The following is a 27,456-nucleotide window of genomic DNA, read 5'->3' on the forward strand; positions in this document are numbered from 1 at the left end:
GACAACTTCACACAGTGCTCTCTCCATGTGCATGCATGCATGTGCGTGTGTGTGCGTGCATGTGCGTGTGCATGTGCGTGCATGTGCGTGTGCGTGTTGTGGGGTGGGGGGCGGGGGGGTAGCCGCAAGAAAGGGGGAAAGTTCACATTAACAATGATCTACATGGTTTATCAGTTTTAAAATCACTTACCTACATTCCTCATCCAGTTTAGGAGTCTGAATTGTGTCTAACGATTTTTGTAAATCTGAAGAGTCCTCATGTTTTGAAGTAACTTCTAATGATGAAAATTAAAAACAAAAAATATTAAACATCTCAAGTAAACCTGTAAATATACTATTCAAGTCTTACTGATGAGAGGTAAAAAATATCTGACCTTGCTGTGTATCATCCAGTTTTAATTTTTCAGGTAAACTATCAACTGTATTTGTTTGTTGCAGAAAAAAAAATTATTCTGATACCTTTGAGGCCTGTCCTTTGAAAGTCTTTTGTAACCACTTTGCACCTTGTAAGAAAAGCACAGCCACTGAATACTAAGATACCAGTCTCTTTATTCATTAATAAATAAATTTGTTGGTTCCAAATGACTGTTCGCTATTTTAAAATAACTCATATCCACCCTCAGGAAAGCATCTGCCACTCACAAAGACAATCACAGAGTGTGTCACGGGTTCTAAGAAAAACACCAGAGGAAGACTTACAAAATGCCTTCAACAGCATCAGTACTGTTGGGATAGATGCACAGCTTCCCATGGAGACTACATAAAAGGTGACAATTTATCTGGAGGAATAATCTCTGGTATGTTTGTTTTTAAAAAGAATCATGACACCATGTGACACATCCATGTAATGTATTCATGCAGTCAAGCACAGGAAAAAGAGGAATGGACTAAAAACCTATACATGGCACGCAGGGCATCAGGTGCTCTATTGTCATCCTAGGGGGGCCACACCTGTGATTAGCTGTTACATCCATTTTATGCTTGAGAAGCCTCAGGCTCATCGATGTTAAGTACTTTGACCAAGTTCCTATGAAAACCACATCTGAGTCCAAACATTAGCCTCCTTTCCCTACATCTCAGTCTCCAGATCCTGAGTGAGGGAATGAGGCAGAGGCCAGCCAGGTCACGCATTCCGTGGGAATACCAAGTTGTGAAAAAAGAGAATCCATAAACATAGCGGGCAAAAATAATTTAAAGGAGGGGGTGGTTGAAAACTCGACATATGACTGGCCAGGAGAAAATGGTCTACAGACTAGGAGAGGCGGCTCCCACCTGTCAGTACCTTAGTGGACACAGTTCAAAACCTTGACCCCGGCTCCCTGTACTCACAGGCGGCTCAGACTGGTCATTCAAGAAGGTTATGAAGGAGTGGTCATCTGCGGCACTCAAGTCCTCTGCCAGGAGGGTGGATTCTTCTGCCTGCTCTATATACAGTTAGAAAAGAACATTTAAAGTGCTAATAACCACGTGCAACGCTGGCACACCCTCCATCGCTCTTCATGGGACACATACTGCTGGTACATTGCCTTCTTTCAGTAAGAGCTGGTATTTAGTCCTGCCTCAGACCTTAGATCAGCAATCTGTGGGCACTGGGAAAGACAACCTTGGGACATAACTCAAAAGAGATGTAGAATCGAGTGCAGGGCTGGCTGTGTGGGTAGGCAGGACCTTTCCTGTCCTCATCTCCTGCCAGCCACACCATCTGTCTTCCTCTGTCATTTCCACCTGACCCACAAGAAACACTTTATCAGGTGTGGGAAATGATGCAAGCCTATTAGCAGCTCTTCTTTGTGCGGAGCTAAGATGGATCACTTATGAATCTAACATGATCACAGGTTTCTAGTGACCTTTTCTGAGTAAAGTTTCATCAGCGCTTTTATAGGGAATTCAGAGTCAGAACATATTATCTCCCAACATACCTCTTTCTCTTTCACGACTACTAGGAATCTTAGTGTCTTCTTTCTCAAACTTACTGGAACGTTCTGGGGAGATTTTCATCTGGTCAGACAACATCTGAAATGCAAGCCAAGTGACTTTTAAAAGCAGTAATCCTTAAAAAACAGTTTAACGGAAAACTTAAAGCTTAGAACACAGCACACTGATAAATTAGAAGTTAGAGTTCAGCTTGTCCTGTCTAAAAGATGTTTCACTGTTTCCAGCTTCTCCATCCCTGCCTCCCTCCAGCCCCAGCTCCGGCTGATTACCGCCCTGCACCTGACCACGCTGCCCTGGCGTCTCCACGACCTCTCTCTCTCTGGCTCAAGTCCAACCCCACTGGTAACTTCCGACCCCTTCACCGCGCAGGGACTGAGTCTGTCTCAGGACGGATCTGCAGGTGAGTTCCCCACAGCACGATCCTCCACCCACCTGGTCCTCACAGGAGCTGCGGCTTCATCCCATGCAGACCCCAACTCACCCCCAGGACATTTTATTCATTTTGCGAAATGTGGAAACATATAATATTTTGGTGTTTTTCATTAGTAAAGGCAAACCTGTCACGCAGGTCAATCATATATAATATGACAGAGGAGATTTTTTTTTAATCAGGTGATTGATTCACCTTTACTTCTCATCCTCACCCTCGACATGGCTTCTCAGAGTCCTTTGAAAACTAAATTTGTGGAGCAACTTACTACATATAAACACCTTCATATACAATTCAAACCAAAAGGAAGCTGGCCTAAGACTTCCTCCCTCTGTGACCCCAAGTTCAGCTCCCTAGTAGCCATGACCAAGTATTTTATATGTCCTCTTTTCACAAGTTTCTTTGCCCTGCCTGCCATATGTAATAGAGAAAGGCCTCTTCTTGTATAAAAGTAGGAAACATTACAGTCAGAGAGATGGAGACCACAGCAATCTAGAAGAGGCACAGACCATTTCCACAAGGTGAGACCAGTATATAAATCTGTTGAAAACTCCCTAAGAAACCCCTTTCCTGAAGATCCCCCCTAAGTCCAGGAGGAGCTCAGAGAGGAGGAGACAAGAAGTCCACAGTGAGTATCCTCAGAACTCCAGGAAGAATGTGGGCGGGACGTGATGCCATCCTAGAACAGCTCTTGACTGTCACATCTAATGGAATAAAGCACTTCAAGGCACAAAGAGGCTCTGTATCCTACATAGTTAACGACACATGAAAAGGAAGAAGTGGGACTAGAACCCAGAACCCTCAACACTTCTTACATGGTATGCAAGAGACCGAGTCTTCTGCTCGATCAGATGTTCACATCAAAACCCAATGAGGACATTTAAGAGACATAAAACATACTAAAACATTTACAAATAATCAGAGGAATGAAACCTGCCACCTGTTTATCCTGTCCTAAAGCTTGAATGGAAGCATGTGATATGTCGAATTGCAGATCAAAATGGATTTCTATTTTTGTCACTTCTTTGCTACTGATAATAATAGGTTTCTTCAGGTAAATGATAAATGTCTTCATCTTCTCAGTTTCTAACAAAAAAAATACAGTATATCAATGTGTATCAACATACTGAAAGGTTTTATCTTGAAATTTTATATTTTTAAATAACTGCATTGGGATACTTGTCAATTTTTCTACGATTAAAAGTTGAAAAGAAATTACATTAAATTACTTAGAAATTATTTTTATTAGATGCACACATGTGCATCTCGTGGTTAACCGTAACCACTTAAGTGGTTGATCTAGCAAAAATAGGAAGCAGTTTTCCCTAGAGGCAAAGAAATGAAGATAGTTTTGTCTTTTGCAATTCAATCAGTTTTTTAAGAGCATTTTGTTTATACAAAGCTATCACCCACAACAGGTATTTTACTTCCAAATATACTAAGCATAACATTCATTCATTCTCTCTGAAATCCTACTTATTTCTAAAATTCAAAATAAAATTCACTGTTCCCAACACACAAAATGAAATAATCCACCTCCGTTTCAATAGACTCCTCTTAAAGAGAAGTGGAAACCTCTTAGAAATCTACATCTCAGACAATAGCTTCCTTGAGGGCTTCCTACCAGATCAGCTCTTTATAGACAAATAATAATTTAGAAGACAAAATGCTTAGATCAAATTTACAAAGTCCAAGAATGAGCCACAATAAGTACAAGGTAAGGTGGAAACAGCAGGAGAGAAAAGGCAGTGAAGTCCGTGAAAGAACAGGCAAAGTGAACAGCCACACACTGATGGGAATGGAAAGTCAGTCCTTTGTGCTGCCCAGCACGGTGGAGCGCTTGAAGCATGGCTCGTATACACTGAGATGCCCTGTAAGCATGTGATACACGAGATTGCAAAAACTTAGTACAAAAAAGGAGAATGTAAAGTATCTCATTAACAATACATTATACTGAGTACTTGTGAAAATAATATTTTGGATATATTGGATTAAATGAAATATAAAAATTAATCCACTTTATTATGTACGTGGTTACTAGACTACTTAAAATTAAATACATGGCTCACGTTATATTTCTATAGGACAGCAATCTCCCCAAAATACTGATCTTACTGGATACTTACTCATCACTGCAGGGAAAGTCTATAAAACCCTGCAAGAAAAATAATTCTAAAAAAAATCTGAAAAGGTAACTAGCTAGGTGGGCTTGTAGGGATCACTGGAAACACATAAGGGTCATAAGAAAGACCATGAGAACTTCACCAAGCTTCTGACTTACTACATTGCCAACACCTAAAGCAGAAGGGTGTTTACACAAAGTCTTGCTTATAGAATTTACTAGACAATCTTCAGTTTCCTTGGCTACAAAACTGGAAACAGTAAAACCTACTTACTCTAGATACTGTGAGGAACTTTGTAAAGTCTCACAGAAATATGGTATATTAATGAAATATAGATTGATTTTGGCAAGTTGGTCCCAAAAACCACTAGAGTGGCAAATTTTAGAGTTACAAAATTTAAAATAAGAAAAACAATGTTAGGGCTACCCCAGTCAGGAAACCCACAGAAGTCCTCATAGCATACTTATATATTCACTTACACTAAATATCAGTGACATTTTATGTATCTTAAATTAATCCTAACAGGTAATTACTACATAAATTAAGTTACTCTTCTTTATATTGATTACATTTAGTTTGCATTTCTAGTGGGATGTTTGTAAACTGCTTGCCTTTACTCCAGATAGGAGGCCCCTATAACTCAATGGAGTCTGTCTTTCCAGTTCTGCGACTGCATAATTGCTGGCTTCCACCTCTTTCATCTCTTTTGGTTTTCTCAACTCCCCACCTTCTCACATGCCAACAGGTATCATTGCAAACTTTGTGCTTACTTTTCTTCATCCTCCCTTCCTTCTCCTAGAGTTCACTGTGAAAGTTTCTTCTCTTCTGGCACTTTGTTTACTTTCTAATTTATTCCTTATCCTAAATTCCCTTTTTTCTAATAATCCCCAACAGGAGAAACTCAAAATACTTGCACACTGGAACAAATTCTCACAGGCACAGAAAAGAACTACATCAGGGAAAATTGTAAATGGTTTTGAAATGGACCAAGGAGTTACTGGGTGCCTGTCTACCACACCCTCCTGGGTTATCCACGCCTTTCATTGTTTTCAAGCTATTTTAGAAAACTGATAACAATGCAAGGGATTTTTGTCCATAGAAATGCAAACTAATTGTGTCTGTGGAATTCAACTGTCTAGTTTTGCATCTATTTGTAGATGAATTTCAGCATTGTTTATGTAGTTTTTGAATTCTCCCTTGAACTAGTTATTACATCTTACTGATTTCCTTGTTAATAAATTAAAAATCCTCAACACATTCACTTTATAATTGTCATGATTTCACCCTCTCAACAATTATCTTTTAACAGAGCATTTAAGTTAATTCATATATACAAAAAATTCCAGCAAGGGGAACCCAGAGATGAAGGACTATCCATAAATAGTCCCCTGAGAGAATTTTCAGTTAGAGTTCAAGGTTAGAAAGGATTTTTTCTCTCCAAGACTTCTGTGATGAGAATCATATTACAGGTCATGTTTCTCTTATTGCCCTGGCTTCTAGGAAGCTAAGTATCAAATCCCCATGGTGGCCACTGTGGAGGAGCCTTCATGGCAGATGTTTTTATTCTTGTCTGTGGTTCCAATTTTCCATTTCTCTTACTTTGGCATAAATGTATAAGCTGCTTTAAATCCTTTGTAGAAAGAAGTGAAATATAATATTCATAAATTACTTAATATTTAGTTTTAACTCTTTAGTAAACCTAGTTACTTAGAAATGTATGCATAATAAGTTACTTTCAAAAACATTCTATTTTTTAAAGTCAGAAAATATGATCAAATACGACTATAACTAAAATGCTGAACTGGACTAACAGCTTATTTACACACACTCAGAAAAGGATCACTCCTCATCCCACGCCCCTTAGTGCCATCTACCAAGCTGAGCTGAAAGGTGAGAGATGGAGGCTTCAGGGGAAAGAGGTCAGAGAGCTGGTATTTAAGTAGAGGTGGTACCACCCATATACACTCATTAATTATTACTACAGCTCCGTGGGTGAGGAAGGGCGGGTACTATATAATCTATTTTCTTAAATTGTCATAAATAAAACACCCACATGAAATAAAATTTCCCATCTTAGTTATTAAGTGTACAGTTCAGTAGTGTTAAGTATATTCACACTGTTGTACGACAGATCTCCAGAGCTTTTTCATCTGGCCAAACTGAAACTCTCCATCCATTGAACAACTCCCTATTTCTCCCTTCCCCAGCCCCTGACAACCACCATTCTACTTTCTCCCCATAGATCTGACCACTTTAGAGAGCTCGTATACTTGTAAGTGTCATCATACAGTATTTGTCTTTTGAGGACTGGCTTATTTGACTTAGCATAATGTCTTCAAGGTTCATTCATGTTGTAGCATGTGTCAGAACTTCCTTTTTTATAAAGCTGAATAATACCCCATTGTATGTACACACCACATTTTGTTCATCCATTCATTCCTCAACGGACATTCGGGTTGTTTTGACCTTTTGGCTACTGTGGAAAATGCTGCTTTGAACATATGCATACAAATATCTCTTCGAGATCCTCCTTTCAATTCTTTTGGCTATATACCCAGAGGTGGGATTGCTCGATCATATGGTAGTTCTTCTTCTAATTTTTTGAGGAATTATGCCATTTTTACAATGAGAAAACTAGGTAAGTGATTTAACCCTAAAGTCCCAAAGTGAAGGAGTCACCAACCCTGTCACCCTTAAATCCTGGCCTTGAGCACAGTACGCCTTACACCATACTACACAACCTCTCTTCCACCTCAAGGCATGATCAAAATCTGCCCTAGAATGAACTAAACATATACTGTAAATATAAACAAAAACAATACTCAGAATTAAATGTGGGGTAGTTTAAAATCATCCTCTTACCCATTATGCTGAAATTAACCACTGCTTCCTTCAAAAGTCTCACTGAGTCCCACAGAAGGCTCTTGGGAAGATAAATAAGTGACATTCATGAGCAAATAAAACATATTTATACAGGAACAGTCTCTAACTGGTTACATCTAATCAGGAATCAAACATCATTACCTCAGCATTGTCTATATAAAAAGTTACACTCTGACTTCCTAGGTTGAAATCAATCCAAAATTTCTCTAATTTTTCATCTGCTGGTTTTCTCATCTGTAAGAGATAATTTCACCATGAATTATACACATAAAAATTATGTTAAAAGGCGACGTAAAAATTATCCCGTTAAAAACAGAACTTGTGCTTTTCCTGAAACGGCACTATCCTGATATTACAGGACCTCTCTTTATTGCTCGACTCACTGTGCAAAAACAGGAGGAGGATGTCAGTTTTAAATAAGCCATTTCCAAAATGAAAAAATATTCTGCTTTAGCATATTTAATAGATATTTAAATGTGTCACATAGCTCTAGCCACTCAATTCTTTTTCTGGTGAGAAGCACAGAGAAAATAATTCTGTGTTGAAGCAGTAACAATCTACACTGCACATGTATGGAAACTTCTAGAGAAGGAGGTAGTGTGATAAAATATAAGTGGAGATTTACCATCCATTAGATGTAGGAGAGCTAAGACTTGAAGATTTCAAATTACCTTCATTTAAATTGATTATTATAAAATAAATATAGGGTCATAGTAAAAACAGAGAAGAAAAAGAGTCAAACAGGATGGTGTTTACAGAAACAGTGATTGTCTCCTCTGCCTTCCCCCCACCCCCAGCAACTTACACAGAAACCTTTCATGGCACCATTAACGATGCCTTTGTTTCCTCCCAGAGGTTTTCTAGAATATATCAGCAAGTGTGTATAAAGTTTCTATTCCCTTACAATGAAGCAAACTTTAGACTTAACTATTCTACAACCTGCTTTTCCAATGAGTGGTATTTCTTAGGCATCTTTCCTTCATCAAACATGCCTACTTTTTTAATAGCTATGGAGCTGAATGAAGATTTTTACCCACAATGTGTGTCGCCAGGAGCCCGTGTAAGGGTCCTGATTGAAACTGATGGAAACGTGGAAGTCCTAGAAACAAGGAGAACCAAGCAGAGAATGGAATCCTCAGACAACCAAAGGAAAAATAAACAGAACTGAGAGACACGGAACAACCTTCCAAAAGCAGTTCCAGAGAGAAGGCACGTGTAGTGCAGTCATGAGCTGAAGGCTCAGCTCACAGAGGCCAAGAAGGGGGCTCTGAACCCAAAACAGAGAAAGAGTTGATGAGCACATTCTGGAAACAGGTTCCAGGAAACCTTAGCCAAGTCAAAGTTCCAAGAGCCCTGAAGATTTGCCTTGAAGCTGAGATGCTGTAGGTTGGGGCTCCTTTACTTGAAGGGCCTTGTTCCTCTAGAAACCAAAAAAGGAGATGAAAATAAACTGGTCAATCTTGAACTATAAAGTACAAGGTGGGGAATGAACCAGAGAAAAGGAGAGTGACCCTCCTGCTGGAGATACAGGGAGAGGCACCACCTGGAAAGAAAGAAGCAAGAAAATCATCCTTCTTCCTCCAGTGGAGGCATGGATAATGTTTCCCACAGAATAAAATGAGGCAAAGCTCCTGTAATTAACCTTATGTGTACAGTGCAGACCCTAAAACTCCTTTTTCCCGTTCAGGTTGATTATCTCTAATCCAAAAATCCAAAATCCAAAATAGCACCAAATCCAAAACTGTTTGAGCGACAACACAACGCTCAAAGGAAATGCTCATTGAGCATTTTGGATTTTTGGATTGGGGGTGCTGAACCGGTAAGTATAATGCAAATATGCTAAATGTGAAAAAAGTCCAAAATCTGAAGCATTTTTGGTCCCAAGCATTTCAGAGAAGGGATACTCAATTTACAGTAACAGAAGAGCCTTGAACTTTACTGGTAATGCATCCCGGTTACGGTATTATGATCAGTTTGAGATTTGAGATAACTGGGGGAACTTAGTGTCCTTTTTTTAAAAAAGCCCTTTTGAGTAACAAGAGCAGAAGTCCGACCAAACTACATAAACCAATCTATGAGTTTTGTTACACACCGCCCTCAGGACCTCCAAGAGAGACAAACATACCTCATGCTCGTCAGCAAAAGCAGCAACACGGGGAAATGAATAGACCCTGCAAAACACATCAAAATTAAAAAATAAAATATGGATAGACCACAAACACAACCTAAAGATGTTCTGCAACAAGCATTTATAACTACAGTAGCCAGTAAGTCTCCCTGTACAGAGTATGTATTGAACCTGCAAATAGAAATCTACTATGGGTGGATTCCAAACATCCACCTGGCAGTCTAGATGCCACTTCTTAGTACTATGTCTCAACCCAGCTTCTTGGCAAGATTCCCATAGGAGTGAATTTAGAAAATCTTGTCTCATGAGGATTTAACTGTCCATAACACACCTATCCCCAATGACCTCAAGACTTCAGGAAATTATCCTTTATAAAATCTATGGACTCCCTAAAGGATGTAGTGTTAAAAATATCACAAATCATAAATAAATATGAGGGTCTTTGAAAAAGTTCATGCAAGTATTCATATTATCTTTTAATTCCATTTTTCTATGAACTTTTTGAAGTACCCTCATATGCTAGAGACTGATAGAAATAATTTTTGAACACAGTCAAATCAGCCACTAGGCAGAGCGGAGTTGGTCTTTTAAGGTTTCTGTGCAATGAACGTGTCTGGAGCGCTCATTAAACGATGTATCCTATATTCTTTCCAAAAGTAAGATAGGTTCTAGGTGTTCTTTTAAAATGTTAGACAGTTTCAGAATATAACTAGTCAATAAAATAATGCTCGGACAGACATCTTACCTTCTCTGGTCACCAAGTCTATTGTTTAGGTCATTGAGAAACCATCTACAGTCCTGCAAAGTAAATAGTGCAAACTTTTTAACTAAAAAATCAAGGTATCTTATTTAATGCCACCCTGACCAGCACGTGGAGGCCAGTGTTTGCTTCTAAATGTCCAGGACCTAGTAACATCAGGCTTCACAAGGACTCATTATCATATGTTGACAATACTTTATACCACAAAAAGGAGGCTCCAGGTACATGTTTCTAGAAGAAATCCTGTCCCCCTTCCTGGGCCATTAGCTATTCAAATGAGGACTACTTAGGTCTCCAAAAGTTACATGCATGATTGTGTTTCACTATGTCATAAGGGTAAGCAAGAGAACTACGAGAGTACTTTTAAAAGTTCTTGGAAAGATTCATACCATCTGTTAATTCTATTTTCCACGACCTTTTTAAAGTACTTGCATACATCTCACTGCCAACCTAGATTACAATATTTGACCCATTCACAGCATCCACCTCCCTGACAACTGCCTGGCACAAGCCAACCACAAACACACAGAATCAACCAATTTCAGGTTTATCTGGGTATATTACCCATTGCCAATTTTGTCTTTTGGGAGTTGTCTACCCCCTACTTCCTGGGATCTCTCACCTGGCATATGTTCTAAGAACAAAGACTATTTTTTTCTTTTCAACTATCAGGAAGGTAAATTTGTTGCAAAGAGACATGGGCCCAGGTTTTTGTTCCTTGTTGTTAGCAAGGATTGGCTGCTGTGGTCACACACTCCTCACACTCGGTGTCTAAATTCAGCCCTAAATAGACAGCAGCAGTGTAGGCCCTTCATCTAAGAGCAATTCAATTAAGCTAACGGCTCTGGGGAAAACGATGTTGGAAACATAATTACTTTTCTCCTATTTTCATCAAATCTCCCTGCAGGTAAGGGAGTGACACAGACGAGAAAGGAAATCAACATCTGAGTGCCCACCACACTCCAGGGACTTCCTGTTTCTCTCACTGAATTCTCTCCTTTTTGAGATGGGGTTTGTTCCCGTTTTACAGAAGAGGACACCCAGGCTTCCCCAGGCTGCTGCGTCACCAAAATGCATACATGGCATAGGTCAGGGCAACAGGACTCACACCTGCGGTGGAACTCGAACCCAAGTTTGGGACAGTCCCGCAGTTCATGGCTTTTCCATTTAGACCACACTGAACCCCGGCTAAACAATCACTACAGATATGTTGCGATAGACTCAGAGCCTGAAACAAAAGGTGCAGATTTATGAAAATCCCGATTACACAGCAGTTTCAACCAGAAAGGCTTTGTTAACATGAGAACTGTTGTTAGTAATTTTACCTTTCCTAAAAGAGTTTACCCTTCATTTTAAGAACTTTTTAAAAGAAGGAAAATGCTGTAGCTATTTCGGGATGAAGGTAGACAGACACCAAAGCCATAAGCTATTTTTGTGCTACTTGAGGACACAATCACAGCGCGCCCAGGTTGTGCAGAAAACACCGCAAAGTGTTTTTCCTCCAAATGGTAGAGGCTGGATGCCTCACAATACAGCCATTCCACAATCCTCCTCAGCCACTGGCACATGCCACACCGATTTTAGACTCCTGCCATCACTGCAAGGCTAAAGTGCTCTTTCTTTTCTTCTCCAATTCTTCCTACTTTCCGAGGTTCACTGAAAATTGCTCCCCCTCCAAGACCTTTTCTTTGACTGGATCCATCAAATTCACATGGTTCTGTCTCCAGCCTAAGTTCCCTATAGACAAGTCCTTCCTATCTGTGTCCCCATATTTGGCCCACAAATATTCTGTTTGTATTGTCTTCAAACTTTTGCTTATGTGGGAAACAGAAAGTTTAAGAATGGTAACTTAATCACACTTGAGAAAAAAAACCCTCGCCTAAGTCCAATGCACAGGCAAGTGCTGAGAGGATGCTTATAATAAATACTAACTGAACAGAAATTTTTATGACCAGGAATCTCACCGTCTCAATCCTTAATTTCTTTGAAAGCCTCAGCAATGACATCGTCCTCAAACCACTGATGAGCCAGGTCATCTCTTGACTTTTTAGTCGTCAGTCTACACAGTGCTTCATAAATAGTCACCTGCTGGTCATAATCTAGAGATTAAAAACATGGTAGACATAGATATTTCTGGGGCACAAAGTAAAAGGAAAAAATGAGTTTCAGAGTTAGCGTTTGCTCTAAGAAATTCCATCCTAGAAGACTAGCAGTGTGTCTTATCGTTATAAGCAGCAAGATGCATTATGGAGTAATTATAATCATATAAATTCAATATTTAATAAATATTAGGAGAAAATCTAAATATGTCAGCATATAACAATTTTTAAAATAAATGATATTTCTGGGTTTTATATTTTAGATATATTAAAATAGACATCAAAAGCAGATCAAACGGCCTGAAAAATATTTCTACTATAAAAATAAAATCCCAGTATAAATTGTGGTAATTCATAGCAGATAAACTAAAACTACATGTATCAGCATGTTTAAGTCTCAAATAATTTTGAAGGTAAAAAAGGAGTTGCAGCCAGATATGTCCAATAGGACGGCATTTATATAATCCTTTTTAAAGGGGCAAAACAATAATGTATATTGCTTATGCATACATAGAGTAAAAGCAGAAAAAAATGATTGGGAATGGAAAACAAATCCAAGCCAAGGGATTTGGAACCAAGGAATGAAATAGGAAACATGGACACAGGGAACTTTAGCTGTGACTCTGAATATTAAAAAAAAAAAAAGACTAGAAACAAATGGGTCAAAATGCTAAAATTGGACAAAGCTGACTGGTGAGTAGATAAAATTCACTAATTTTTCTTTATGGTTTTTCACATGCTAAAATCTCTCAAAATAAATTTAAAATAAAATCTTAATTCCTATTTTCAATGTGACCATAATTTATTCCCCATAATTTCAAGATGCTTATAATGCCCCCCGTGTCCAATATTTAATATTCCAGGTATTTAAAATTCTATATACTTCTTACCACCCACAGTCAAGATTGTCCTTGCAAGTTCTTTCCTGAAACATTTAGATAAATTACATTTTACTGAAATGAACATCAAGAGGGAAAACTTTATTATACTTGCATTAAAATTTAAAACCAAGGTACATATTTATGGAATTATTTCAAATGCAGCATCAGAATTTTAAAAATGTCAATAGTACATTTTTATGGAAAATTCTTCAAGTTTATATATTAATGACATATACGTATTTTTTAAGAAACTAGAGCTACTATACACTGTGAGATTCTATTTGCCCTTCTGTAAAGTGAATTCAGTTTGACAATCTCTAGGATTCATCGAATGCTATGATTCCAGAGTTTTATAATCTTACCAGCCTGTGAAGCTGTATGTCCTTTTCTGGTCGTGTGAGTCTTTCCTATGAGCTGTTTGATCTGATTCTAAAAACTGATAAATTTAACTTAGAGATGCAATGGGATTAAGTAATTACATTATTTTAACAAATACCGACTCCCATATTATATATTCATGTAAGAATTTCAACTGAATACTAACAAATTGATGGAGGTCTTGTTAACGCCTGAAATAACTCCCATTTTAAAGAATAGACTTGTTAAAACTTCATGTGAGAGTTCAGATTCTCCTAACAGATTGATTTGTTACTATTAAATAGAAGCCTTAAAACAGTACCAACGAGAGTTGTGCTTAATTTTATGTTTCCAGGTTCTACCTTTGAAGTCCAGAACATTCCAGACTTTCTAGAACACACAAATGGCTTTGTGCAGTGGCAGTATTATAGCTAATGATGTTTATCTGAGGTGTGATTATTGCTAATTGAACACAAAAACAATAAGGTAGTATGACCAAAGGATTAGTTTGGAAACTTAAGAGACAATATCAGGTCAGCTGCTTTCCAAATCTAAATACACCATTAAGAGTAGTGACTTTACTGAGGTATTCAATAGATACTTTTTAGGAAAAATTCACAGGCATGTGCAAGAAAATAAAAGGAAGAAGAAAAGGCTGGCTAGTTGGCTCAGTTGGTTAGAGCCTGGTGTTATAACACAAAGGTCAAGGGTTCAGATGCCCATACAGGCCAGTCGTCAAAAAAAAGAAGGAAAAATTCAGTGGAAAAACTACATCTTGCATCTGCAAAGACTAGTTAAGTGGGCACACACGATGGCAATGAGTGCCAGGCTGACCAGTCCCCCTTTGCAGGCCCTACACTGCAGTCAGCTCACGTGAATGATGGCGGGCCCCAACAACAGCCTCCGTGCTGGTGACTGGTGAGCACACTCGTGTGTTCAGGTTCAAACTTCAAAACAGGGTGCTGGTTTTGTTCTTTCCACAATCACACATTACACCCTTACCTCCCAATTTTATGTTCCAACAGCTATGAAACTGTGACTAGGTCACCAAAAATCAAAACATCAATCACTTGCTAAATAATTCAAATTCAATGCCCTGTGGGTATAGCTAATAACTGGTAACCTTGGAGCATTAACTCTCTACCAGGTAATGTGTCAATCACTTTTAATGGATCGTCTGATTTAACCTTCACAATAACTCTATGCAGTAGGTGTTATTGTTGACTCCATTTTATAGGTGAGCAAACTAAGGTACAGTGAGATTAAGGGTGTGCTCATGTGCAACTAGCATAAGGAGCAAAACTAGGATTTGAAGGTAAGTGGTCTGGCTCCAATATTCTTCCAGGAATCACTGAGTTCACATTTACAGTGAAAAAATAATCTACAGCCTCAGAAAGCATTTTGCCTCACAAATTTGATGTAAAAAACAAAACAAAAAAACCAGAAAACCCACGCTACTACAAAAGAAGAGCCGAGCAAAGTCTACCTTTTTCCCCTCCGTCCTTCACTGCCTGGCTTAGTGCCTGATACACAGCGGCACACAAAGCATTCACTGAAGGGACGAATGAAGTCAAGGTCACTTACATAAGACGACATGCGCCTTCTGACAAAGGGAGTTTTTTCCTCTGTTCCCGAGGCACAGCACACAGAATTAAGTTCAAAGTCCCGAGAGCCTTTCGGAATTGGAGAAGGTATTCAGCGGCAAGAAACAAAATGGAGACAACTTTCTGTGCATGACTTTCTCTGAGGTTCCCAGAGCAACTGGTATATCTGTTTGGTTATTTGCAACTCACCTCCTGTTGAATCCAAAGATTTTCAGTGTTTTCTGTCACCAGGAGTCCTAAGCTAAGTATGAAGGAATCCAACATCTGAATTTTCCCTGAAAGTAGAATTTTGAAAGAATCAATTTATGCTAAAAAGAGTAAGGAAATGACTCCTACACAGCAGAAAGCAGTAGAGTGAAAGAGGGACAGTGGCAGTAAACAGTTCAGGAATGAATCAGTTGACAGTCTGGGCAAGGGACAAATTACAGTCTGCTTCAGTCACAGAAACCCCCAGGCCACAAGAGACTTGCAGGACATAGATACCCACTAAAGAAAATAACAGTGGCGTACGCGAGTGTGACCGTTCATTGTTGTCATCACACCTCGAGCAAAGCTACTTTTTTGTCCAGACGCAGCAATGTGCAAAGGGCAGCTCCTGCACACAGTTTTCTATTGTTTCCATGCGTTTCTTCCATTTGTGAATTTTATAAAAATAAAAGTTTTATAAGGTCTTGCACTGAGAAGTAGAAATGTTTTAATAAAGTGTTGACCTTTATTAAATAGCACAATCACAGAAACTTCAACAGCTATTTATATATTAGCACATAGTAAATAACAAGGTATGTGATAATATTTTATGGTTATCAAACAGTAAATTCTAATTTATGGTTTCATGTATGCACATGATGTTAAGATATAAAATGACAATGGTAGGACATACTGCAAAAACTCATGGTAAGGTTGAGAGACGCCTGATTTGGGCAATCACTCAGTCAGGAGAGACCCTCCCAAGGAACAACGAGACCACGGCTTCGGATGCAATTAGCAAGAGGTTTTATTGAACACACGGGTACCCGGGCGGCTCAGTCTCTCGGTGGACTGGCGCGCCGAGTAGAGTTTTTGAGCTTGTTTTATAGCAAAAAGCGCGGGTACAGAAGCGAGAAGCAAGGTAATTGGTCGATTTAAACAAGGCCAGGGGTGGGCTCCGGTCATGTGGGAGTTCTTGAAACAGTTGAAGGGCGCCCTGGAAACTGCTCTGGGAGGCCTAGTGCAAGCTGATAACAGAAGCTGAAAGAAGCGAGTTAATCACTTAGGGACAGCAAAAACTTTCACAGGGCGGTTTCTTCCTTAGGTTGTCTAGATACATCCAGATACAGCTCTTGGTGTTATCAGTCAGAGACAGCATAGGTGGGAAACAGCAAAGGCAGGCAGCACAATTTTTAACCTTCAATTTTCACCACAGGTGTTGGGGGGCTTTTAAACAAGAACACTTTTCAAACAGTAAAAATGGCATAAGCTAAATCAGTCTACCTCGCACACCCCTTTATGAATTTCTTGGCCTTGCGGAATGGCGTTACTGCGGCTAGCTTGGAAAACACTTCTTTCATTCCCCCATTTCTCTTGTGGGAAGCTCTAATCTTAGAGCGAATTTAGAGGTTGTCTTCGTTGTCTAGGGTCTGATATTTTTGTCTAAGGACCAGAATTTTTACTGCACTTACCCTGTCATTGATGAACTGGACTAACCTATTGATGATGCAGGGCCCGAGGGTGAACAACAGAAGGAGGAGCAATAGGGGCCCGGCGATGGTTGATAGGAGGGTAGTGAACCAAGGGGAGCTATTGAACCACCCTTCATACCAGTTTTGGTTTTTCTGGCGCTCCAACTGTCTTTTATCTAGTCTCTCTTTGAGTTTTCTCATGGAGTCTCGCACCACACCTGAGTGGTCTACATAAAAACAGCACTCTTCTTTTAGGGCCGCGCAGAGGCCTCCTTCTTTTAGAAACAGTAGGTCAAGGCCTCTTCTATTTTGGAGTACTACCTCCGATAGGGAAGTCAGCGAGTCCTCCAGCTTGCTGATTGAGTCCTGGAGGACCCGGAGGTCAGTATCCATGGCGGTCTGGAGGCTGGTTAGGCCTTGTTGGAGGTCTATGGGCCCTTTAACTAGGGCGGATGCGCCAGTACCTATACCTGCTGCGACCCCCAACCCCAGAAGAACAGCTAGGGTAAGTGAGACAGGCTCTCTTTTAACCCTGGGGTGAGGATCGTCATAGGCCTGCAACAAAGTTTCTTCAGAATGGTAATAGATGCGAGGGACCAGCTGGATCAGGATACAGAAATCTTTAGACTGATTAAAAACTGAGGTGGAGAGGCAGGGGGTGAGGCCGGTGCTGCAGGCCCACCAGCTATGGTTGGTGGGGAGCAGGTACTGATGGTTCGTGGAGGAGTTGATGGGTAGGGTCTGATTGCAAAGATGCTGATGGGTAGAGGGCACCTTTCCTATGCACGACCCGTGTCCTGAGACCTCAGTGAGGGTAAGCTTTCCTTGGCTCCCCCAGCGGCACTGGGTATAGTTGGAGGTATAAGTGAAGGCCCCTCCTAAGGAGGCAACTCCTTCATAATAAGGGGGACCCAAGGCCAAACAGAGCCAGCAAGACTTCGTGGCGTCTGGGTCGGTAGCATTTAAGGCTAGGAAGGCCCCCCTCACAAGGCCAAAGAGTCTGTCGCCTGTGGTTGGAGACAGAGTGTTCAGGACAACACTTTCCTCCAGTACCGTGGGGACTTGGTTAGGAGCCGCCGAGGGTTGAGAGATGGGCGGCGCTTCCCTCGTTGGGGAAGGGGGGTTTTTGTTAGGGGGTCCTTGTTTCGCAAGGACGGAGTTGGGGCCCACTGTCTCAGCTGGCTTGCTGGTGATCTCTAACCGAATGGTCAACTGTACGCCTGGATATCCAGACACATAGAATCCCAATCCCCAGGTTTTTCCTATTATCCACTCTTTGGATTGCCGTCCTTGTTCTGTGAAATTTATTTTAAGGGGGTTACACCAGCCGGTTTTTTCACAGGTTGCCAGTAGGGCACCCCATGATCGCTCTGTGCCATTCCATTTTACAGTTATGAGGTCCCAGGAGGACGTAGGTTGCCAATAAACAGTCCCCGTGGTTTCACAACTCCATTCTTTACAATACAGGGATTCTAACCCTCCACACCTTTTAGCTTCTGAACGGGACCGGCCATCCCGGGGACACACGTAGAAGGTGGAACTTGCCATTCTGGTCCTAGCCTTAGGGTAGCTGCATCCTATGGCTCCCCAAGTGATCTGTCTATAAGCGCTCTCATAGTTTGAGTCAGGGGGTCTGACTCTCTTAGAGGTTGATACATCGGTTTCTGGGATATCCCAGGACTCAAGACCGGCCGCCAGGGCACATACATCAGGTGTAAGAATGGGCCACCAAGTCCAAGGGGGCTGGACTTTCTCTGTCTTCCAGACAACGTTCCCAGTTTGGGACAGTACCTGCCAGGTGAGGGTCACAGGCTGGTGAGGGTTTTCACTCCAACTCGTTCTGCCGCCGCCGAAAACGCAGCTTAAGAGGATGATCAGTCTTTTCCAGCTCCCAAGACTCATCTGGTGCCGAGGGTGGTGCAGGCTTAAGGTGAGAAGCATGGACCCAGGCAGCAATACCGTCGACTTTTACTGCGGTCGGAGTGGTCAGCAACACCAGGTACGGGCCTTTCCACCGAGGCTCAAGGCTGCTGGGTCGGTGGCGTCTGACAAGCACTCGGTCTCCGACCTGGAACGGGTGGGGGATTGTCACGGTACCGGGCTTGTACACCTCCTTGATCTGGTCCCAGATCTGGGTCTTCACAACTTCTAAAGCCTTTAAATGAGTAAATAAGACAGGGAGAAAATTATCATCGGGACTCAATGTCCCTCCAGACTCGAGTATGGGGGGCGGTCCCCCATAGAGAATTTCATAAGGAGTTAGACCAAACTGGCCAGGGGTATTCCTGGCTCTGAGCAGCGCTAAGGGAAGGAGGGCCACCCAGTCTTTTCCACCGGTCTCTAAGGCTAATTTGATTAAGGTCTCTTTGATTGTCCTGTTCATTCTTTCTACCTGACCTGAGCTCTGGGGTCTATACGCACAGTGTAACTTCCAATTTATCCCCAGTTGAGTGGCCAGTCCCTGACTTATCTGAGCAACAAAGGCTGGGCCATTGTCTGACCCGAGTACCTTAGGGATCCCGAAGCGGGGTAGAATTTCCTCTAATATCTTTTTGCAGACGGTCAGGGCCGTTTCAGTTTTGGTAGGAAAAGCTTCTACCCATCCAGAAAAAGTGTCTATGAATACCAGCAGATACCTGTTTCCATACCGGCCAGGCTTTACCTCTGTGAAGTCTACCTCCCAGTACACGCCGGGTCGATCTCCTCGTTGTCTCTTTCCGATCTCTCGGTAGGTTGGGACCGCATTAGTCATGACACAAGCCTGACACCGACTGGTGACCTCGCGAACTACAGACTGGAGGTTCGGGATGAGGAGGCTGGTGCGGTTTACTAATTGGAGAAGCTTTTCTGGTCCTAAGTGTGTCAACTGATGCAACCGCTGAATAAATTCTTTCCCCCGATCAGGGGTGAGCTCTCTTGGCTCGGCCTTAACCTGGGCGGGTTCGATTAGCTCTTGAGGTTTTGTAGTTTCTGCCAGCACTCTGGTCGACAGGGCGGCTTGTTTTGCAGCCTCGTCGGCCCTCCGGTTCCCGGTAGCCACAGGGTCATTTCCCCTCTGGTGGCCGGGGCAGTGGATAATGGCGACCCGCTTAGGGAGGTGAATGGCCTCTAGCAGGGCCAAAATTTCTTCCTTGTTTTTAATGTCTTTTCCCGCAGAAGTGAGCAACCCCCTCTGTTTATATATTGCCCCGTGAATGTGAGCAGTGGCAAAAGCATACCTGCTGTCGGTGTAGATGTTGATGTTTTTTCCTTCGGCCAGGCGTAATGCCTGCGTCAAAGCCACTAGTTCGGCCTTCTGGGCTGACGTACCTTCTGGCAGGCTGCTTGTCCACACCGTCCGCTTGCCATCTACGATGGCGGCCCCTGCTCTCCGTTTACCCTCTGCGATGAAACTGCTACCGTCCGTATACCAGGCTGGCACCCCGGGCAATGGCTGGTCCTTCAGGTCTCGTCGAGTTCCAGTTTCTTCGGCGAGGATCTCTGAGCACCTGTGTACTGGGGTGGCTTCCGACTCGACTGGTAGGAGGGTAGCTGGGTTCAGGACGGCAGGGGGTGCAAACGATATCCTTTCATTTAGCAGCAGGCTCTGGTAATGAGTCATCCTGGCATTGGTCATCCACCGGTCGGGGGGCTGCCGCACAATGCTTTCGAGGCTATGGGAAGCAATCACAGTCACATTCTGTCCCAAGGTTAACTTATCAGCGTCCTTGAGAAGGAGTGCCACGGCTGCAACCGCTTTCAGGCAGGTTGGCCACCCGCTAGCCACCGGATCCAATTTTTTTGATAGGTAAGCTACTGGCCGCCGCCAGGGTCCTAAAGTCTGAGTAAGCACTCCCCGGGCCACACCGGCCCTCTCATCTACGTATAGAGTAAATGGTTTGGTGAGGTCTGGGAGGGCCAAAGCGGGAGCTGACAGCAAGGCTTTTTTTATGTGGTCAAAAGCTTTCTGATGTTCCTCAGTCCAGGTAAAAGGGATGCTTTCCTTTGTTAAGGGATACAGGGGTGCAGCTAGGGAAGCAAACCCAGGGATCCAGAGCCTGCAGAATCCTGCAGTGCCCAGAAATTCACGGACCTGTCTGGGGGTCGTGGGAGCGGGGATCTTCATAACAGTAGCCTTTCGGGCCGGGGTCAGCCATCTTTTTCCCCCCCTGAGTAGGTACCCCAGATAGGTGACCTCTCTTTGGCAGAGCTGGGCCTTTTTAGCCGATACCCGGTACCCTAATTTACTCAATTCCTGTAGGAGCTTCTGTGTCCCTTCTTTGCAGTCTCTATATGTGGGGGCTGCCACCAAGAGGTCGTCTACATATTGGAGTAGCACTACCTGAGGGTTGAGGGCCCTAAAGGGGGCCAAATCTCGGTGGAGGGCCTCGTCGAAGAGAGTGGGAGAGTTCTTGAACCCTTGGGGCAGCCGTGTCCAGGTCAACTGACCTGTGTTGCCTTTTTCTGGGTCTTTCCACTCGAACGCGAATAGCGGCTGGCTGCTGGGGTGTAGCTTGAGGCAGAAAAAGGCATCCTTGAGATCTAAGACTGAATACCAAGTGTGGCTGGGCGGAAGGGAACTCAGAAGGCTGTAAGGGTTTGGGACGGTGGGATGAATATCCTGTACCCTTTTATTAATTTCTCTCAGGTCTTGGACTGGCCGATAGTCATTGGTCCCTGGCTTTTTTACAGGTAGTAGAGGGGTATTCCAGGGCGATTGACAGGGCACCAAGACCCCTAGGTCTAAGAACCTCTGGATGTGGGGTCTGATACCTTCCCGGGCTTCCTTGCTCATTGGATATTGTCGAACAGCCACCGGTGAGGCACCTGATCTTAGTTCCACTACCACTGGTGGGACTTGATTGGCCAGTCCCATGCCTGCCCTCTCTGCCCATACAGTGGGAAAAAGTTGGAGCCAGGATGGGTCGATAGAGGAGGGACCTGGCTTTTCATGTAGCCGGTATTCTTCTTCTAGGTTCAGGGTCAGGCACAGTGTAGGGCGGTCTTCCCATGTTACTTGTGGGCCCTCAGCAGAAAACTGGATCTGGGCCTTTAGTTTGGTTAAGAGGTCCCTACCCAACAAAGGGGCGGGGCACTCGGGTATGACCAGAAAGGAGTGGGTCACCTGTTTATGTCCAGCCTTTAAAAGTCTCTTTGTGGTCCAGGGGTAGACTTTGCTCCCTGTTGCTCCTTGTACGACTGTCCGTCTGGACCCTACCCTTCCCAGGGGTTGGGTCAAAACTGAATGTTCAGCCCCGGTATCGACCAGGAACTCAATGGGAGTCCCCTCCACAGTCAGTGTTATCCTGGGTTCGGGGAGGGGGTCCGAACCTTGACTCCCCTAGTCATCTAGGGACAGAACTTTGGCTTCTCTGACGTTTTTCTTTCGGGGACATTCTCTTGCCCAGTGACCCTTTTCTTTACAGTATGCGCACTGGTCTTTGTCCAGAGGAGATCTTTTATCCCTAGGTGTCTTTCTTGCCTGGTTGCTCAAATTCCCTGTCTGCCTATCTCTAGAACCTTTTTCACTTATCACTGCGGCCAAAATCCTAGTCAAGTTTTTTTCTTGGCGCTTATCGCGCCGCCTTTCTCTCTCTTCTGCCTCTTTTTTTTCTCTTTCTTGTCTTTCTTCTTCTGTCTCCCTTTTGTGGTACACTTTTTCTGCCTCCCTCACTAAATCTGGTAAGGAATAATCTTGGAGCCCCTCTAGCCTCTGTAACTTTTTTTTAATATCTGGGGCTGACTGTCCGATGAAGGCCATGGCAACTGCAGCCTGCTGCCCCTCAGAAGAGGGCTCAAACGGAGTGTATCTCCTATAGGCCTCCATTAGGCGTTCTAAGAAAACCGAAGGGGGTTCTGCCGGTCCTTGTAAGACCTCTCTTACCTTAGCCAAATTGGTGGGGCGCCGAGCTGCCCCTTTGAGACCTGCCACTAGAGTCCGGCGGTAGACCAGGAGACGCTCCCTACCTGCGGCTGTGTTGTAGTCCCACTGAGGTCGATTGAGGGGGAAGGCCTCATTAATGAGGTTGTCGAGTTGAGTAGGGGCCCCGTTGTCCCCCAGGACATTCTTGCGGGCCTCAAGGAGAATCCTTTCTCGTTCCTCCGTGGTGAAGAGAATCTGTAGGAGCTGTTGGCAATCGTCCCAGGTGGGCTGATGAGAAAACATAAGAGACTCAAGGAGCCCCGTGAGTCCTGCTGGATTTTCAGAAAAAGAAGGATGATTAGATTTCCAATTATAAAGATCTGCTGAAGAGAAAGGCCAATATTGCAGAGGGACTAGGCCGTTGGGCTCGGCTGGGGGTCCTATGGCTCGGAGGGGTAAAATCACAGTGGAGTCAGGACCCGAGTCGTCTGCCGGACTGCGGGCACGGCGACTCCTGGTCCCCGCGGCTGGTCCCTCAGGATCGGAAATATCGGGCGCCTGGCCCGGCGCCGGTCCGACCGCCTGAGGGGCCAGAGGAGGTGGCAGGGCTGCCGGATAGGGCGGGGGCTCAGAGAGAAGGAGCAAGTCGTCTGTTGCCGGGTAGATGGGGGGTCGGGGAGGAGCGGATGGCCTCTCTGGACTGGAGACGACAGCGACCTTGACGGAGGGCGGCATCCATGGCGGGGGACTCTGGGCGAGGTCTTGCCACACCACGATATATGGAACTTGGTCCGGGTGTCCCCCGATTTCCTGAAAGACAATCCTTTTAACTGCGGAAATAACAGAAACATTAAAAGTTCCTTCCGGCGGCCACCCGACACCGAACGTGGGCCACTCGGAGGAACAAAAGGTCCGCCATTTTCCCTTTCTGATTTCCACGGACAGATTGTGAGCCCTTGCTCTTACGTCCCTCCAGTGATCTAGAGTGAGGGAGAGAGGGGTAGAGTTATTTTGTCCCATTTCGAAGAGAGGGACCACGACACAGAGGCCTATCAGGAACAAAACAAAAAGAAACCAGAAACGGCGGCGAGATCGAGTAGCGTAGAGACAAAAGAAGGAGTCAGATGGCAGAGCGCGCCTCTCTAGACGCGGCAGTGGGATCAGAACATAATGATCCTCTCCTGAGGGGTCCACCAGGCGTCCCTGGTCCTCCCCTGATCCTGGGACGTCTCCCAGGATTACCGGGCGGTGAGCCCCCGAACACGTCTGTTCGCTACTCACACGTCGCTCACAGAGCGATCAGCCCGGAACAAACTGAAACCAAAATGCGCGCACTCAGAGGGACAGTCAGAGTTACGGAGTCAGACACAGAAACGAGACACGGAGTGATCGCTGGCCAGCTTACCTCCCGTTGGTGGGTCGGTGGTCCCTGGGTGGGGGTCTGATCCCGGACGAGCCCCCAAATGAGAGACGCCTGATTTGGGCAATCACTCAGTCAGGAGAGACCCTCCCAAGGAACAACGAGACCACGGCTTCGGATGCAATTAGCAAGAGGTTTTATTGAACACACGGGTACCCGGGCGGCTCAGTCTCTCGGTGGACTGGCGCGCCGAGTAGAGTTTTTGAGCTTGTTTTATAGCAAAAAGCGCGGGTACAGAAGCGAGAAGCAAGGTAATTGGTCGATTTAAACAAGGCCAGGGGTGGGCTCCGGTCATGTGGGAGTTCTTGAAACAGTTGAAGGGCGCCCTGGAAACTGCTCTGGGAGGCCTAGTGCAAGCTGATAACAGAAGCTGAAAGAAGCGAGTTAATCACTTAGGGACAGCAAAAACTTTCACAGGGCGGTTTCTTCCTTAGGTTGTCTAGATACATCCAGATACAGCTCTTGGTGTTATCAGTCAGAGACAGCATAGGTGGGAAACAGCAAAGGCAGGCAGCACAATTTTTAACCTTCAATTTTCACCACAGGTGTTGGGGGGCTTTTAAACAAGAACACTTTTCAAACAGTAAAAATGGCATAAGCTAAATCAGTCTACCTCGCACACCCCTTTATGAATTTCTTGGCCTTGCGGAATGGCGTTACTGCGGCTAGCTTGGAAAACACTTCTTTCAAGGTCATGCGTAACTTTGTATAATCTTGGTATGTGAATTACTCATCACATACTGTATACTTTTTAACTCCCATATAACTCATGAAATTATGGGAACACAAACTAGGAAATAGAAATATAAATGACCCCTCTTTGGTTCAAACGAGCCACATTGATACCACTGGATGATCTCTGGAAGCCAGAAATTCGGCTAGAGTCTTTGCCAACAGCCTGCCCAGCAGCCACCAGCTTACAACTTGAAGGAAAGATTCTAACAGAGCCCAGCAGGACAGCTGAGGACTCTGCAGATACGCGTGCACACTGTTAACTAGCAAATACCAGGTGCCGTTCCGTGCCTTCATTTTAAGAGCAGTAGAGAAACTCGCAGCATACAGCTCCCTGTGGGAAAGAGGAGATGAGCATGCGAACTCAGGAGGAGGCAGAAAAGTGACTTCTAAAAAACGCTTGCTGCAGGAACCTGAAAAATTTAGGAAGCATCTGATTTGTCTTCTCAAAACTCAGAAGAACACTAACTCTGTGTTATAAGAAATTAAGTTGGCCAGAGAAAGCAACAGTCTGAGATGAAAATAGATATAAAGAAGAAAGAAACATTAAGATAAAAATCAAAATCATTCTAGATATTTCAGTCTGTGGGAATTTAATACAGGGAATAATTACAAACAATAGAAGAGCTTGGAAGCCAAACATGGAACAGGGAGACAGCCCAGATGATAGTGTCAGCAGGAGGCCACTACCCCAGCTAAAGGGGTGGATCCTGATGGCATCAGTGCCATCTAGCGAGGGACACCTGAGAGCTTGCTGGCTCTTTCTCCAACACATGAGGACACAGTGATAAGCCGGGAAGAGAGCACTCACCAGAACCTGACCATGCTGGCACCCTAGTCTTGTGCTTCCAGCCTCCAGAACTAGGAGTAACGAATGTGTGTTGTTTCAGCCAGAGTATGGTGTCTGGCTATGGCAGCCAGGCAGACTAATATGGTCATCTATAGCAGTGTTTTCTCTAATTAAGGCAATTAGATTAATAATTAGATACTATTAATAAGGCAATTAGATAAATAATTAGGATTATTGCAAGGATTATGTGAATCCAAAAATGCTCCAAGCAATGACCCATAGGCTAAATAGATAGCTCACATATGCATTGTTTTTCAAATATGCAGTATATACATACTGTGGTAAGTAACAAAAGACAAGTTTATTTTAAAATGTTACAAAAGTCAAAGAAGTTTTTAACTATTCTATATTTTATCAACAGTAACTATCACTTGTGAAGTTAATAAAGAATTGACTTGAAAATATTTGGATCCACTGACTTAGCTTATCAGGACCTCTTTTTAAAGTCGACCCAGCACCACGCATACTTAATCTTCTTGTGCTGAATTTCCTCAATGATAAGATACCATCCACTGTAGAATGTAGTGTCAATCTAATAACAGCTTTTCAAAAGAAAAATAAAAAACGTACCATGGGAAAAAGACGCATCCATTTTAAGATGGCCCCAACTTCTGAAATGTTGCTATTTTAAGTGCATCTTTGAATCCATGGTACCATAATTCACAATATCAAATTACCTTTAACTTGAGTTAAATTGAACAAAATCATCAACCTAACCTCCATGTTTTCTAAAATTTTACCTTTTGTACTCTTGAAAGACAGAAAAATTCATCTGAATTAGCTCCAAGTTAAATCAGTAATAGCTAAACTCTTGCTGGTTTGGAATGACAAAGTGGCTTTTCACTACCTGAATATAATAAGTGGCCAAATGGGGACCAAGAGCAGCTAAATAAAAGTGTATCTCAAGCAAACCGAGGCATTCTTTGCAATGAAATGTATTTCAACATCACAATAAGACTACCATAAGGTGGTCAATAAATCCAAATACAATGTTTAAATCCACTTTACTTTTATATATCACTAAATATTGTTTTCTCTGCACCAGAATATTCTATTAATGAAAAATTAATAGCCAATTCATAGCCAATAATATGCTTACCTTTACTACTACTCCTGGAAATAATCTAATAAAAAGAAAAAGTAAAGCTCATGTTATTTTAAAACAGCATTATGAACTATAACATTAATGCATTAATGCTGGTATTTCTCTAATAGGCAGGAGTTGACTTTAAAAACAGAGGAAATGAATTTCAGAGAAAGCCTATTTGAGCTTCACTTTATTTAAATGAGCATGTCACCTTTAATCAGATGAGTCATATTTTTGTATAAAAATAAATCACCCCTCATTTTTGGCTAACATTGGTTAAATGTATTAGTATTTGATACTATTTCACATACTATTCTAGTAATAAAACATGGGAGTATTTTAACAAATCTCACATCTTATAGAAAGCCAGATTTTATAAAAACCTTGAAGATTCATGCTGATAACCAACTACACCTGCTCAGTGAAACATCACCCTCCATCCTCACCAAAGCAGTGTCCAAGAAGTCTTCTGTAGCAGTAGTCAGCAATGAGTCTCAGGCTAGCTCTCCCGTGGTCAGAAATGCTGTCATTCTTTCAAACCAGGAATCCATGTACACAGGAAAAGAAACACTTATGGAACCACCGAGGATTGAATAACTACTGCTTATTCAATAAAATTTCACAAGGTAATTTTCCCTCTAGAGCAAAATAATCTTAAAAACCTTTT

At 43.0% G+C, this 27,456-nt stretch overlaps 1 protein-coding gene and 1 pseudogene across 1 annotated transcript in view; one reads left to right on the forward strand and one right to left on the reverse strand.

Moving 5' to 3' along the window:
• Nucleotides 1-1,275: 1,275 nt before the first annotated feature.
• Nucleotides 1,276-27,456, reverse strand: part of LOC134378870 (synaptonemal complex protein 2-like) — a 32,323-nt gene continuing 6,142 nt past the window's right edge. Inside the window, 13 exon segments of the mRNA XM_063098190.1 lie at nucleotides 1,276-1,424; nucleotides 1,920-2,013; nucleotides 3,306-3,451; nucleotides 7,351-7,411; nucleotides 7,513-7,605; nucleotides 9,497-9,542; nucleotides 10,245-10,297; nucleotides 12,192-12,358; nucleotides 13,249-13,283; nucleotides 15,181-15,269; nucleotides 15,390-15,475; nucleotides 26,802-26,826; nucleotides 27,236-27,340. Coding sequence (XP_062954260.1) covers nucleotides 1,276-1,424; nucleotides 1,920-2,013; nucleotides 3,306-3,451; nucleotides 7,351-7,411; nucleotides 7,513-7,605; nucleotides 9,497-9,542; nucleotides 10,245-10,297; nucleotides 12,192-12,358; nucleotides 13,249-13,283; nucleotides 15,181-15,269; nucleotides 15,390-15,475; nucleotides 26,802-26,826; nucleotides 27,236-27,340 — 1,149 coding nt within the window.
• On the forward strand, nucleotides 14,002-14,113 carry LOC134379310 (U4 spliceosomal RNA; annotated as a pseudogene).

Source organism: Cynocephalus volans, chromosome 5 (genome assembly GCF_027409185.1).
Source record: "Cynocephalus volans isolate mCynVol1 chromosome 5, mCynVol1.pri, whole genome shotgun sequence".
In the NCBI taxonomy this organism is placed as follows: domain Eukaryota; kingdom Metazoa; phylum Chordata; class Mammalia; order Dermoptera; family Cynocephalidae; genus Cynocephalus; species Cynocephalus volans.